Source organism: Symphodus melops (assembly GCF_947650265.1).
Source record: "Symphodus melops genome assembly, chromosome: 3".
NCBI lineage: Eukaryota > Metazoa > Chordata > Actinopteri > Labriformes > Labridae > Symphodus > Symphodus melops.
Genome location: NC_136693.1, coordinates 11,372,597 through 11,389,553, shown reverse-complemented (window position 1 = coordinate 11,389,553; position 16,957 = coordinate 11,372,597). Strand labels below are relative to the sequence as shown.

General features: G+C 40.1%; 1 protein-coding gene across 1 annotated transcript in view; it reads right to left on the bottom strand.

Moving 5' to 3' along the window:
- igdcc3 (immunoglobulin superfamily, DCC subclass, member 3) overlaps positions 1-13,476 on the bottom strand; it is a 52,084-nt gene extending 38,608 nt beyond the window's left edge. The window contains exons 1-2 of the mRNA XM_079340165.1: positions 13,045-13,476; positions 6,669-6,974 (exon numbers count right to left, since the gene is read on the bottom strand). Of these exons, the coding sequence (XP_079196291.1) occupies positions 6,669-6,974; positions 13,045-13,111 (373 nt within the window). The 5' untranslated portion in view covers positions 13,112-13,476. The remainder of the gene's footprint in view (positions 1-6,668; positions 6,975-13,044) is intronic.
- Between the last annotated feature and the right edge of the window lie 3,481 nt (positions 13,477-16,957).

The window sequence follows — 16,957 nt, the reverse complement described above, 5'->3', positions numbered from 1 at the left end:
TGAGGACAAACAGGTCAGTTTGCTGAAGTTGTTGTTGGTCACAGCTTAATGTCTGCTTGTTACATAAAACGGTGTATTCAAGGAAAGAATATTACATTTAAATTGTTTTGGATAAATTTGGCTAATAAAAATGATCTTTTCCTTTATTTTACCAAACACAATTGAAAGTGATTATAAAAGATAACACAATTGCAGTTAGTCATTGTTAAAGAACAAATTTCAATCTGTTTTTTTTCTTCATTTTATTTTATTTTTTCATCTATATTTGCATAATTCAAATAAGTTCTAACCACAGTTTTGAGTAAGATCAACATCATTCTCCTTGAGTATGAATAATATATATTTAGTACCAATCAGAAGTGGGGTTCCCTCAGGGTTCAGTTCCCTGGGTAGGTAGAACATAGGTTCTTACTGCTAAACAGATAATACTTTAACACATGCTCAGGTGAGCAAAGCGCTGGCCTGAGCAACAAGTCTATGCAATAACAGAGAGGTGATGCTTTGTCCTTGACGACACTTTTTATTAATAATGTAGCTAATAATGTCTCTAGTTCTGCTTTCTTTAGCTGTTGTCGTATTACTCTTCATTTTCTGTTGTTGGTTTCTTGTATCAAAACGGTTTCTGCTTAAACCCACAATCATCATACAAACATGCATATATTACACTTAAATATACCCTTCAATGTATCTTATATGTTCTCTTTGTATGCCCATGTATATATGTACTCGTCAGTGTACACTACACATGAATAATGCAGATGTGTATATTGTATATCTGTGTTTTCCTGTGTAAAAAGCACCTTGGCACCAATCTGTATGTTATTTTAAGCGTTACATAAACAAACACGACACCATTTGTTATTATATCACTCGGGGAAAGACATAAATAGGATTAAAGCCACGTCAAACATGGAGACATTGCGCCTAAAGGGATAAACCAAATGCCTGTTTGTGCAGTTCAATATTTCCCTCACCTGCTTTTTCACAACACTTCAGTATTCCTTCCCCTGTTTAGAGGATTGATAGAAGAGTGAAGAGTGTTATTTACAAAGGCAGATATTTTTAGAGCACAAGGGTGCCCATTGTGCTGCACATACCAGCTCATGGCTCATATTGTGAAGCAGCTCCCCTATGAAAGAAGAGTTTTATGGCTTAATGCATATGTGTGCATGGCTGTAGTCCCATCATAACTCGAAACCATACCAAAACCATACTGACACATTCAGTAAACTAAGACAAAGAGACATACAATGGGCAGTATAAAATCCCTTGGGTGATTTTCCATGGCTTCAAGGTCAATGGAGTGTCATCCTCAGAAATAATAGCCTCTTCCCACCAGACACTCGAGTATTTGTCAATGCAAATATCCAGAGTTACCTTCAGGGACATTCAGTAGTGTTTAAACTCCATGACAAAAGAAAAAAAAACCATGGAGGACAAACATGATGGTCACTGTGAATCACAATAAGAGGGATGGCAGAGGAAGACAATGAGATCTGCAATTGATATCTCAACTAACAACTAGTTTTAGACCAATTCTGGATATTCAACCATTATTGTGTGAGTAATAAAATCTCATTAACCAGGCAAAATCTAAATTAACTCTCAGCATTCGAGCATGCAAAATCAGGTAGTGTGATCAGAGTATTTAGTCCATAAATATACAAGAATAAACTGAGGTCAGCTCTGTCTCATCAGTACAGAAAAAAAGGCCCTTCTACTTCACTCCTTCTGAAACACTGGCAGACTGATGGAGGGTGGCTAACCACTCAGGAGGAGGTACCACTCTGGTTTAAACATCAGCCTACATACCTGCCCAAAGTAAGGAGCAGGGCGTTCATGGGCAGGGTGAGGGTCCATATGTAATGCTACAATGTGATCTTTCCAAGACAGGAATATCAATGAAGTGAGACAGGAAGACAGCAAGATGATTCCGTTTTTGCTCTGAGGTATGAAAAGGCAAGGCAAGATGACATTTGCTCAAAAACGGTGACAGATGATGGTGTCGCTAATGCTCCCCTCAAACATACAGCAGGTATTTTTTGCATGGCCTAATCTTGATTTTGTAATGATTAAAGGTAAACACAGGCTTGGGCGTCATGTTTTCATGTTTAAATGCCAAAACAAGCTTCTATGACATTTAGTTGTCTGCTCTTTCTGACCGAGAGATGACTTGCTTCGTGCAAATGTGCATAAAGAAGCAGGTCTCTGGGTGTGGGTGTGTGTGTGTTTTGGGTGGGGGGGTGGGGGGGGAATCGAGGGCGGGCATTGGCTAGCAGACAAAGGGAGCTACGAGGACATGTAAGGATGGTGCTTCAGCATTCACCTAAGCGGGGGGGGGGGGGGCATCGAAGAAGTGGGGACAGGAAGGTTGCAGGGTGATAGAGGGCCGACGTGGATCCCTTCAAACACACGTGCAAGCACATGTACGCGCTCTCTTATTCAGGCTAACATGAGCCTGCCATAAATCACTCTCACTAACCGCTTTCTGAGCTTAAGTAGATACTTATGGCAAGTCTTCCAAACAGCTTTTTAAATGTGGCGTGGGGCAACCCTCATCCTCTGTAACAGTTATATGCACTTTTCATCAGACCCTGTCTAGTCGACATGACACATTTTTACATTTACACCCCTGATGGGAGTTCAATTCACACAAATGAGAAGCGTGGGTATAAAGTCAGACGCTTTTACAGGCATCCTCTGTCTTCTCCTATTTCATCCTTTACAGCCCCCTGGGTTCCTCTTTTTCATTAAAGTCTCATTCAGAAGCCGCCCATTATAACGGCAGCACAATTCACCATGACGATCTCAAAATTAAACAAGGTGGAAATGATCATTCTGCAGCTAAGCGCTCTTAACTGTGAGTAAGCCATTACATAAATAACTGGAAAATGCACAACGATACTTGCACTGATTGTATTTTCCACTATTTGTGTTTTCCCTCTCCTCATGTTTGCACTGACTTTGCCTTTTCTCAGCACACTTCATATTGTGTTTGCAAATCTTTTTGAACACTCCCTGAGGTCAATTGCTGTCTCCCCATGTGAATGGGATTGGGGGGAAAAAATAAATGATTTCCTAACAAAGCATCAACTCTTTCCAATTAATTCCAGACAAACAGACAAAAGCAAGTCATTTCAATTGATCCTAAAAGCTATTTTGTAACAGGGGAGCCTTTGTGGTGCGTTGCCTGGTGACACGGGTGTGCAGTGGGGGAGGGGGAGGAGCCCCGGCCGGGTCCACTGTACCAGGCATGTCATTCATCCGACTGATGAAAAGCTTCCTGAACGTAAGCTAATGAGGAGGTCCGAGAAAAAACGAAGGAAAGAGAGAGAGGGAGACAGAGAGAGAGAGAGAAACCGACCATCAAAGAGATAACATTTAAGAGGAAAAAAGGAGCTTCCTGGACCAACCGCCGAATTAAAGGGTCAACAGGGAGTCCATCCAACACTAGCCCCCGACAGTGAGCTCCCACAAATGGTTGTCAAGCAAATAAAAAGTGAAATATACAGAGGGAGTTAAAGTGGAGGGTAGGATGGAGGTTTTATCCACTGGGAGGGCTATAAAGAGGTTTCAGTAATCACACCACCCATTGCATCACAGTGGTACAAGTCAGAGCTCTGTTGTAAGATGGACTATAACACAGCAAATTAGCTCCAAAACACAAAGAAAACAACAACATTAACCGACACTGAAAAGGAAAAGAAACAAACACTGGTCAATGAGCTGTGTGAGGAGAGCATTTACTTGTTTTACTTGCTATTTCTCTTCATAAACTAATGAAAACGCTTGAATCAGAGGGTGAAATGGACTAGGGATAGAAACACCTTCAGACGCAGACACCTATATAACTTTTTTTTTTAAAAGAGAAAGAATAAAGGCTTTGTCGACGGGGCGACCCCTTTTTGTTAAACTAAACTGCAGAAACCTTCAGGTTGAGGAACGTAAGATGCATGCGCACAATAAAAGATTAATGACCAGATCAACCCAAAAACAACACAGAAAGAAGGTTGTTATGCTTCCCTAAGAAGGAACCGAGTCTGAAAGCCCACTATCACAACAAATGGTGCAAGGACGGCGACTGTAAAATACTTGAAAGTGTCTTTACAGTAGCCTTAAACGTATATTGTACACATTCTTAAAAAAATAATCACAAATGAAAACATCTATAGTGAAATAACACATGGTTCTTTTTATGACCCATCTTTCAAACAATGAAGGTATCATAGAGCAATGAGGGATAACATGGAGACATGTACAGTAAGAAGTTTGTTATTTTACGAGCCTCTTTGAAGGCTCTCAGGAGGATATTTGCAAGAGTTGGCTTCTGCCTATCTCGATAGAAGTGAGACTTTATAAAGGAGGGTCACTATAGCAGGGGCAGTACTCATTCAACACCTCTCCAAAACACTGCTCAACATCAACCCAAAAGAGGTCAGAGGTCAGATTGTGACTTTCAGTAATCCTTAATATCATCTCTAAATAATACATTTCAAGAGGGAGAGCTGAAAAAATCTGCCCAATTATAACAGAAGAAAAACATCATATATGGCTGTGAACCTGGGGTTTGAATAAGGGCTGGTTCATTCTCAGAGATTTAGTCTGTATTTTCTCCATTTCCCTGATTCAAGGAACATGAGCGATGTAAGATTGCATTGCACTTGCATACACTTCATTTTACATTCTGATAACCTCGAATAAAAAATGTGAATATGCAGAACAAGACATTCAAAGAGACTTCTATATTACATCACCTTGAAATAATGTTAGATTATCTCATCATTTGAAACCATTACAGCATATTTTACTAATTGGTGGAATAGATTAATGAGGGATAATGTCGGATGGTTTTTGGATGGCTACACATGGCTATTTGAAGAGAGGACTGAATTGCAAATTGACTCATCAAATCTTTGTGTACATTTCAGATTCCAAGGTTTGCTCTACGTGATAATATTCCTATTTTATCGCAGTATTGGAGGAATTAAATGATTTGCTAACTTTGAGGCTGGTGCACCAGCTGAATTGTCCATTTACAAAAATGTAAATACATGTTCCTAATATACGTCAGCTCATAACAGGACCTCAGAGGCACTGTTGATCTGTCGAGCATCGACCTGACGATTTTAAAGAAATATTGGCAGAAAGTAGCAACAAGGGAGAAACATGTCAATGCTAACAGGTTGAAGCTGTAAGTAACATGATGTCAAACGCTGCAGGAGAAATAATGTGGGTTTTTTTCCCCTGCACTATGTTTATCGAGTGAACTCGTAATTAATAATCAACAGATATTAATTTACATGGAGCATTTTCAACACTTTGTCAAAGTAATTATGTGAAATAAAAAAAAACACATGGGGCACACGTTTGACGATAATTCCTTGATGCAAAATAAAAAAACGGTGCTAAAACAGTGGCAACAGACTGACCTTTTAGAAGAAAGAGTCTATTGGGAGGCCTTAAAAGGTTAAATGTGTCAGGCAGCGCCAGCCACTGAGCTGGAGTGACTTTTCCCTTCGGCCAGTGAGACGCCCATGCTAACCTCCTTATCCCACTGAGAGGAAAAGCTGTATTGGCCACAGCAGCACAGCAGTGTGCTGTCTACACACAGCCCAGGAATCAACAGGCTTCTGCAAGCCTTTGTCCATTGCTGTGTTACAAAATATATATAACTGAGCATTCAGAAAGTCTTAACTCAGCACAGTGAGGAGCAGTAAAGTATCACTAAAGCTGCTGCTGCTGCAACATCTCAGAGGAATGTGCACATCCTCTCAGACTTTGATTTAAATAAGTACAGACGCTGGACGGGAGAAGAGCGCACAACAGAGAGTCACATTGTCTCACTGTGATGTCTGAATGTTTTAAATTAACCATGGCAACAATGCTGAGGAACTAAATGTTGAACTTCAAATAAGGCATTTGTTGGTCAAGCCAGAGAAAGTCTTGATGCCTCTCCAGTGAGTGGGCTGCTGGGTCGCTCCGAGCTTATTTCACTCTCACAAAGCAGCTTGCAGACTCTCAGCGTGAACGCTTGTTAATGCTAAACTCAAAGACTCGCATTTCTAAGCAGCTCTGTAGATGAGCATCAGAAAGTTCATTACACAGGGAGAACGATATTAAAATATTGAAATGACTCCACAGCTGGGGATATGAAGTAGACAATAATACCCCAATGACTGGGACTACACTGTAATGTGATTATTTAATTACAATGTTAACATTTGTCGGGAATGCTGATAACGAGTAATGCTCGTGTCATATCTGCATGGCTCAATCACCGTCTCTTCTGAGACACTCGAGTGTTTACATACTGATAACACCAACAGGCCGGGACAAACAGCTCAGATGGTGTCTCAAGCATGAAATGTAAGTTAAGATGATAAAGATGGATATAGATTTAAAAAACAATTTAAAAAGTGAAGCTAAAAACAGGATTAGGAGACTTTTGATGTGAAATGTATCGTGTGTTAAACAAACACAGGTATCATAATCCTTCGATGAACATGTCGATAATGAAGTCACAGCCAGTAGCCAATGTCTCCAATCTTACTATGAAGACTGGAACTGCTTGTTTGTCTCAGTCTGATGGTAACTATTTCCATCTAACAGCTTCTTTAAAACTTCATCATAAGCACATTGAATGTAAAAAAACAACAAAAAAAACGTACTTGCTGCCTGAATCCTGGCTTTGCGGCTCACTACTAGCCCAAAAGAGTTCTGGGCCACGCACTCGTAGTCTCCCTCATCAGACGAGCCGTCAGATTTGGTCTTCTGAAAGTGACCAATGAGGAGTGAGCCGTTGATGAAGGTGGTGTGATGCTGATCCTGAGTTAAAAGCAGGCCGTTTTGCCTCCACTGAGTTGTAATAGGGGGGATGCCATCCACCTGGCAGTGGAGCATGAGGGGCTGCTCCTGTACAGCGATGATGTCACCGGGCTCCAGGGTAAAAGAGAGCTCTGCTTCGGACATGACACCTGAAGAAAAACACACACATCGAATAGTCGTGAGAAAAGGGTGAATTTAATTTCACGTAAACTTGGAAGCAGTATACCTATGAAACAAAAATCCTGACTCAAGGTCCACTTCCTGGCTTCTTTATCTCTTAGCTTCTTCCTCAGATAGAGTTTGCATAGTTGACAAACTCCAAACTCCATTAAGACTCCAGGGAAAGCTAATAAGTGAACGCTGAAATCTTTTTTTTTCTTTGCCGAACAAACTCGATAGCTTATCTCTTTGTCTCACCCTCATTTCCTTTAAATTCTTCACACATTCACTATCCAATAAAGGCCTGCAATCTCTTTATAAAGATATGTGTTTATAAATCAGTTCTACAGCTGAGTTTAGAAATACTAGATTGCAGACATGATCACCAGAGATATTTCCCAGTATCTTTTCTCTAAACGCTGAGAAAAGCATTTGTCTTATATACCAAATCATGCTCCTAGTTTTTTTTTTTGCACAGGAGACGACAAACACGCTGTATCAATATCATAATCCCACTATGTTGACACTACGTTTGTGTTATTTTTCATTTTTTCTTGTTTTGGGGCTATTTAGCTGGACATTTCTATGGGTGGACAGTATCAGAGCTTGGAAGCTATTATAACATTGAAGACAAATACCTTCAGAGCAATGAACAGCAGAAGAGTTTCATTTATAATCAGAGGTTTTTTGTATGGACACTGAACAAACGTGAGGCAAATGCAAAAAGTCTAAAACATGGTTTATTTGTTCACTTTATTTTCTTTCATTAGCACTCCGGATCAGAAGATGAGGAAACAAGTAGGAATTCATTCATTCTGTAAAACTGAACTCATGTTGTAAATCATCTTTCTGCACTGATTATTGTTCATTTCTTTACGCATGTTTTTTGGCCATTTATTGATGCTGTTTTTACTCATCATCCATGCTTTCCTAATTTGCATGTTTACTGTCCATGTCTGTGAAGGAGTACAGCAACGGTTGTCAGTATAATCATTTTCACATAAATCCTTACATTTAATCGCTTATGAAGAATGCTCTTTAATACCATATCAGCACCACAGCAGGCCTTAACGCTGATGAATAAAAAGCCTTGACTGAGCTTCCTCCAGGCTACAGTCACAAGGGAATTCATAGGCTATAGATTGAATCGGCCAGAGCATGTGTACTCATGCATTATATACACACATGCATGGCCTTGTACGTAGAGCGGACAAGTGGCAGCAACTCTGTCAGTGTGATGACAAATGTTTTCTTTTTCACAGTATGATACTAAAAGCTTAAGATAAGTCATATTAGTATTGATGCTTCCCACTTTTTAATGCTGTGAGCAGATATGATGTTGTGTCTTTGTGGTTTCTGGGGGTAAAGATGGGGGAATGGGAGAACAATAAATAAAGGATGTAAACAGCCTGACCTGACTTGGTACTATAAAAGAGGAGCTTAGCAGGCTCTCTTGGTATCACATTTCAGCTGCTGATGGACTAAAGCACTACCAGTCTCTGCCCCAGGCCCTGGAATCTGGTGCGAGGGGGGCTATGGGAGGGCAGCAGAGGGAGAGTGGGGGGTGCCAAAGCGCAAGGGTCAACACAGAACCTCCTGCTTCATCCCTGGAATTCCAGCCGAGGAATACTTCCCCTTAGGTGCAGACAAGGAATTCTTTGACGCACTCCTGCATGAAGAAGATCACATATGGAGCATAATGCAAAGAAACATTTCCTGTTCCTCTCTTTTGGCTCTGTAATCTTTCTTCATGTGCCCCCCCCCCCCCCCTCTTTTTTTCACTCAACAAGCTTGGTAAGTAAATAGCCATGGGACCAGTGAGACATCAGTGCTACCACTTGTGAAAAACAAGGGGGTGGTGTTGGAGAAATATTTAACCCTTAGCTGGCAGGCGGTGATCCCGCTGCCTGGGCTGCTGCTCTCCAAAATGATGCTGCCCCACAGAGCTCTGTCTCATCTGGTCCAAGGAAGATCACACTTTAACACAGGATGCAGCAAGCAGCCATAAAACAGCATACAAGGAGCCTGCAGCCATGTGTGCAGTCAGTCACAGCTCAAGTTTTTATCAATAAGTGTTCATTATCAGAGTGACATGGGTGTTGCAGCAACACGATTCTGGAGAAGTTTGAGGATGTAAAAGACATGGAAGCTATAACCTACAACCTTCTGTCTAGTATATTTACAGGAATATATCGAGTTTATTTCTTTAAACTGATCAATAAACGACTTTACTAAATGTTATTCAGGTATGCAGCAAACAGGGTGATAATAATCTGTGTTCAGTGCGTTACACTGCCATTGATTTGGAGCTGATTAAGCAGCTTCATTGATGTTGTGTACTTCCTCATGACTTCAATTAAACAGACTTTTCTTCCATTAGCTACAACAATGTAAGCTTCCTGGGCTTTGGCTTTCCTAATGAATAAAGGATGTTGCTAGAGTGAGTGGCTAATGCAATCCTGACCTCTGGGTGGGTACAAGGTTACAAACGGGTAAGAAGGAAATACATTTAAGAGAACACTGAATGCATGTATGCAAGGCTGAATGTCGTGTATGTAAAGCTTTTAGTAACATTAAACACATTTAATGAGAATGGTAGGTGGGCTTAAGTGTTTACTGGATATGTGCTGTTGTCTTACTATTTTTCACCCATACACCCTCTTGCCCCCAGGTGTATTGTCTATTGCCAGGCAGTTGATGTAAATAAACTGCCTGTTCTTGAGGACCCTCAATGAAAAACGATCCAAAGAGAGAAATGTAACAAGAGAACAAAAAAACCCAGCTCAGGAGAGGATTTTTACACTTTGTGTGCTTTAAGTTAAGGTCACCAGCATCCAGAGTGAGCACAGAGAGGAGAGTGCAGCTGTGGAAATCGGCAGAAACTCCGCCTATCCACAAAAACACATGTTCACAGGCATTAATCTACACAGGCGAGGATTTTCACGGTGCGATGGGGAGACCGATATATTATACACACCGAGATATATTATTATACACCGAGAGACACGCATTGACACAGCTCCTAATGCCCTTTCCATGCAGACGAAAGACACTAGCAAGGAGGATTACCGGTTGAGACTAGAGACAAGTGTTGCCTAAGTGTGGCTCATGCTCTGGCTTACCACTGACAGATAAGTGTGGCTGGCTGGCACAAAGGTTTACTGCTGCCACAGTAAAGGGAGGAACACACAGCAGCTACTGACAGACAGATCTGGTTAGCAGACTGATGCATGCAGCAACAGAGATAGGGCTGAGGACACACCACAGATCGCTTGCTGGTAACATTATGAGAGACACAACTGTGTGCCATCATATCATGCAATAGCACTATGGAAGAAAATGAGCTGTAGTGTCTTCAGAGAGCTTTATAAGTAATGATTTGCGAATAGAAGAGTTCAGAATTTTACGAGTATTTTACATTTCAAAAGCCTTTTTCCTCTCTTCACCATTAACATCCATCTGTTGTAGCTTAACAGCTGTACAATCTTTATGGTGACAATATGACTACTTATTTTTGTTAAGCACACTGGACAAGAAATGTGGATTTATCCTCCATTCATGTCACTAAAGTAAAGATGGAAATCTTAAAAGTAAGAAAATGCTGCATGCCGCAGATGAGTGGAAATAGGAATAGATGTGTGTATTAATAATTCCTTTTAAGGTGTATTCCGGAATGGAAAGCATTCAGTCATTTATGCATTTAGATGTGTGCATGGATAAAACATTAGACACTCACCACCAGTATATATTAACTACGTAACGGCAGAACAGGTCTTTGGTTATGAAATTGATCTCTTCTTAAATTGTGTCTACGCAAAAAAAAAAAAATATTTACTTTATTTCCAACGGGGGAACTTCCCTCAAATAGGCTTGAGTTTTTTTTTAATGATCAATCAGTACTCTTGCTTTCTACATGTACATGAGCATGTTGTTTTTAGTATGAGTGTTCACTTGTTATAATAATAACAGCAGCAGCTTAGTGATGATTACACAAGAAGGGCAGTGATATAGGCTAGAATCGTCAAATGAAACACAAGAATTCTGAGAAATAGTCCATGTGTTTACAAGATGACAGATGTGAGGCAGCTGTTGCACAATTCACCTTTCTCTGCCATTTTCTCCACTTCCTGTACAACCCCAGCTTCACTCATTCAGGCATTCCTTTTATTCTTTTTTTTTTGAAGGATTGATGAGGGTTTTTTGTCCCTTTATTGTAAAGATAAGTGCAGTGGGTAGAGTTGGAAATCGGAGCGAGACAGAGTGAGGAATTCCATGCAGGAAAGGAGCCACAGGTGGGATTCAAACCCGGGCTACCCGCTTGGAGGACTAAAACCTCTGTGCATTGAGGGCGTTCACACTCACCACCACACCAGTGCCACAGGCAGGGATTCTGACTGGATATTAATACTTTTCTCTTTTTTTTTTTTTTTTTTTTGAAACAAAACAACCTTCCTCATTTCACATTCAAAACAAGCTTTTAATCATTTTATCATCAGATCTTCTGAAAGATCTTAGGCATTTCAACAGAGCGGAGTTTAAGCTCTTGAATGTATGAGAGATCTAATGTAGATTTTCTTCTGCTTATTGCTTTCTTTATCTTTATCAGCTCGGCTTATAATGTCACAAAAAGCGTCTCTATCTTAACAGAATCTAATCTCTGAGGCAGACAATCACTTGAAAGTGTTTAATTCCTTTAATGTGACGGGTAGATTGGAACTACATCCATCACTGAGCTGCGTTTCTGAAGTTTTTGTTCCCATCTCCCCTGATTGAACATGTTATGAACCACTGTGTACAAGTCTATATGATTCCAGTGGGGGCTTTTGTCGGCCCCTGTGTGGTATGCTTTGCAAATACTCAATACTCTCTCCTCTCTTTGAATTAGGGGGGCCTCACATAGAGAGAGAAACTGTCTATCATGGCGAACAAAGGGCCAAAAAAGGGAAAATTTGAAAAGGAGGAGAGAGACAGTCTTGACATTTAATCTGGACAAATATTCTCCCCAGCAGGCAATAACCACAGTCTTTTAATCTATCCCCAGAGCAATAACCAGTGTCAGCCAGCCACATGACAAAGTGATGTAAGGACTGACCATGCAAGAACACAATCTATTTAAAAGTCCCCTGATGTGAAATAAAACTTCATTTCCTCACAGAAGTGAAGCACTTTTAAAAGTTAATTAGGTTTTTAAGGTAATTGCATTTTTCACATCATTTTTTAAGACAGTCAAGGCAACAGTGAAATGCAGTCAGCAATCCTGTGAGCTATGAAAAAGACATCATCTGGTTTCAGACTATACAGCATTTTGTCCTGACTCTCCTCCCTGCTATTGAGACCATGTGATTAACAATAACATGGAGAGAGCTCTAGCTCTGCACAGCACACCAACTATAACTGAGATACCTGATTACAAAAAAAGACACCAGCAACCCAAACTGTATAAGAGACAAGATTAGTAGTTGAAGGGTTTTCTTCACAATTCACAGCTTCGTTTTAACGAAAAAAAAGTGTGACTTTCTAAAAGAGCAGAATAGAAAAACTACACTAAAACCCTTTACACTCTTCTAGTTATGCACTGATTAAAAAAGGTTAAAAAAAACCCAAACTCTGCTGCCTCCATTCGCACGTGGCTTTATTATGGTGCTGCCTGCACATCCAAGAGCTCTTTAACCAGCCACACAGTTACACATGTTGTGGACATAAAGTGTTTGTGAAACACTTATAGTCTATTGAAAGAGTCAAACTTCTGCTGAGCACAAAGACTAACTTTTAACGCATGGCTTATTGATGCGTAACTGAGTAAACTCCAGTGACATATTCTGCTGGGCACAGGACTCCCGCTCTGGTCTTCACGTTGGCATTTACAGCCTAAACATTAACGGACACTGCGAAGGGGCCAAGTTCAGGGTTAGTGGTCAGCGGTGCAGTCCTCGCTGCTGGCAGCATGCATGCATGCACCAGGCTCCACAGAGTAGCACACTCTCAGAACACTGTCCTCTACAAAGCTCTCACATCCTGCACCACGACTCTTTGCTCCTGCAACATAATAATGCCACTTACCGATTAAAGCATTCAGGAGTATCCCCAAAAAGCAAGGCACAAGGCGGCGGCGCCTTGTGGATGCCATTTAAACTATATAAAGAAAATATTCCAGCACTTGCAGAAAAAACCACGTGAGACGAGAAGACGGGGTTTTAAAAAAGGGAAACTCGCAGATAGATATCCAGCTCCAATTTCTACATGTTCCGATCTACTGTGCCACAGTTTGGTGGCTCGCTGGGGTCGAACAAGCTTTCGCCATTTTAACCATCTATCAGGAATCTGTCAGCATCCCGCTCTCTCTCTCACACACACACTCTCTCCTCCACACTGACTCTGCCGTATCCCAAACACTGCCTATCTCCCACCTCCCTCTCCCCCCCCCTCTCTCTCTTTTTCACACACACGCGCACAAACGCGTACACACACCCACTATCCACACACGCACGCGCGCTGAATCTACTCTGGGAACAAAAGAGCCGACTCCATGTCAATAAACAGCTACTACTAGTCGTAGACAACTCCTACATACATAAGGGAATCATTTCAGTAGGATACTAAGAATATATGGTGCCATAACCATAATGGACCACAGAAGTGATCAATTGCGATAAAAAACAAAATGATGACGTAATAACAGGTGTATATTTAGGATTATTATATTCCGAATATGTCAACAAAATACGTTTAAAAATGCAAGGTTTCTTCTTGGCTTATAACATTCGCAAAGATGGGCAGGCCTTGTGTTTTATAGGGGGAATTGTTCTTGTGTTGGTTGCAAATATTTGTGCAAAGTAAAATAGCCTACAAGATGACAAAAACCCCAGTCAAAAACCATTATGTTCAATACTCTACAAGTGACGTTTGTATTTGTATTTTAGACAATCCTAACAGGTTGAGTTTCATAAGTGCAGTGCTTTAAAGACGAAATGATGGAAATATGAATGGAAGTATTCATTTTAAAGCTAACAGTTCGCCACACGTGAACCTAATATAACAAAAAAAGGAGCACCTCTAACAGTCAATAATAACAAAGCAGTGTACTTTAGCTGTACTCGAGCTCCTCCTAGTGTACTTCATGTATACTGCGGAATTCATCTTGTAAAAAAACAAAAGTCTGGTGTATTGTCCAATATTTATTAGAGAACAGCAAACCATGATATCCTACTTCTGTTCGGGAAAACGTGTTTAGCTACACAAGTACACGGCTGTCTGGCTCTCAATGAACAATCCATTTTTTCCCCTCCCACCCCAATAAAAGGGCAACATTTTACAGGTCTAAATAAGACATTTATTTGAATTAGGACGGCTAGTGAATGTGATATGGGCCTACTTAATTGATAATTTACTCAATATTAAACTGTATCATTTGAGAGTCGTCATAAAATGTAAGGAAACAACAGAAAATACTCCAATCCCAGTTTCCCTGAATGCAAGGTGAAGTATTTGTATGGCATGCCCATTGGCAGTCCAAACCCCAAAAAAGTCATTTTACAATGAAGGAAGAGCGATATTTCTGTTCTGTTTTGAAATGAGCTTATTGAATTATCAATTATGAATAGCCTTTTTTTTCTTTTTAATTTTGTTGGTGCTGTTTTGCTCCATTTTAAGAATGCGAAAACAACAACAAGCTCGTGATAATTAATCATAGACATATAAACTACAGCCTATTAAACGTAATTAAAGGCTACATGGTTAAGTGTATGGTGTTATGATGAAGCCTAAACAAAAGAATCGTCTGTTACTCCTTTTCAATGACACTGTGCTCGTTTATTGTACTCTAGCTCCCCCTTAAGGGCAAAACGTGTACTTCAGGTGTAAGTCTAATGAAACTGGAAAACTTCCTCAGGTATTTTATTAAGTCAGCTAACTGGCATGCCAGAACTAAAAAAGTCAGAAGGATCCACACACCTCAGCTGATGTAAAACTAAGATCTCAAATGTATAGCTTATTACACTTTATTTATTAGGCTATATCATCAATACATTCCAAGAAGCATTAGTGTTAAAGGTCTTCTAAAGCCACAACTTAGTTTTGTTTTTTTTCATTTACATGCTGTAGGTCTGATGTTAATCATTTTCGCCCCTCAGTCAACATCTACAGCAAACTAGACCTCAACAGTAACTAGCAGTCAACTTTTAGCAACTGTATCTGGTAGCAGTTGATGTTTTGACATTTTTTTTACATTTGCTTGAGCTATTGAAGGGTTTTCTGTAAGGAATAAAGCTTTACAATATACATTAACGCCATATAGCCTACTTAACACACACACACACACAAACACACACACACACACACACACACACACACACACACACACGATTTAAACACTATAAGTCAGTTAGCTAGATAGCTACAAATTCTATGTTTATATTAGACAAATGAAAGTACACTACAGGTCAAACGTTTTGACAACAATACCAGTATTATCAATAATACAGAACAAATTATTTAAATATACTGTAGATACTGTTAACTGTATCGAGGGCACACCTAATAGAATGTTTTTTTCTTTATTTTCAACATATTAGAATAAAAGTAGGTAATAAAAAATATTTCTCTTATTTTTTCTTCTGGACAGAAATGCATGCATACAACTTTATTATATCTATACACAGAAGAAACCCATGTTGAATATTTAAGCATAAGCCTTAAATGAAAATGTCTTGAAGAAAATAACATGCATTTCAATAAGGTGTTTCAAAAAATGTGGCCGGGCAGGCTGCTTAATTTAATATGCCTATTAAAAAAGGGAGCAACAGCAGCTTAATTTCATCAGGTTGCTTTCAAATATTGGACCTCATAGACTTAAATGATACCTTTAAGATTTAGTGGTTAATATTGATAAGTTTCTTTCTATACAAGTCTTTACTTTGAAAGTCTCAACTATGAAACTTTTCTCAAAGAAGAGTTTATATTAAAGAGCGTAACTTTGTAATTAAATCAATACCAAAGGGTGTAATAGATGAGAGGCTATAACTCAAGCTACAGCTCAAATTTTTTGATATTGATAAACAATTTAGATTTTGTAAATTTGAAGCTGAAATCATATTTCATTGTTGTTTTGGCGTACAGTGATCTGTAACACCTGCTGGAGAGGAGGAGTTTGAACAGTTTGTGTCCAGGGTGTGAGGAGTCTACAGTGATGCTACCTGCCTGTTTCCTGACCCTAGACCGGTATAAGTCCTGGATGGGGGAAGGTCAACACCAATGATCTTTTCTGCAGTTCCGATTGTCCGTGGCAGTCTGTCCAATTTGGTCACAGATACAAACAAGACAGTGATGGAGGTGCACAGAACAGATTGAATGATGGAGGTGAAAAACCTGATCATCAGCTCCTGGGGCAGGTTGAACTCCCTTAGGTGACGCAGGAAATACATCCTCTGCTGTGCCTTCTTTCTGATTGTGTCTATGTGAGAGGTCCACTTCAGGTCCGGTGAGATTGTGGATCCCAGGAACCTGAAAGAGTCCACAGTAGACACTGTGCTGTTCAGAATGGTGGGGGGAGGGGGGGCTTCTTTTAAAGTCCACTGTCATCTCCACAGTCTTGAGCGGATTCAGCTCCAGATGGTTCAGACTGTTCCCGTTGGTCGGCAGACTCATCACCGTCTAGGATGAGACCGATGACGGTGGTGTCGTCTGCGAACTTCACAGAGTTTCACAGAAGGCTCCCCTGAGGTGCAGTCATCACACCAGCTCAGTGAAAGACTATGCAGATGATAAAAATGTTGATAAAATGAGGATCTTTCAGGATGTTGTGAGCATTCTGCTGTATTAAGATGCAGTGTCGTAGAGTCTGTTCTGTATGTTGAGATGAAATCGATACAGCATATCATATATCTCAATACCCTGTAATGCTTTTAAAGCTTATAATGGTCATTGATTTTTGTTTGAGGTTGCATTTTGTGGTTTGGTCTGCCATATTCTCTAAGAA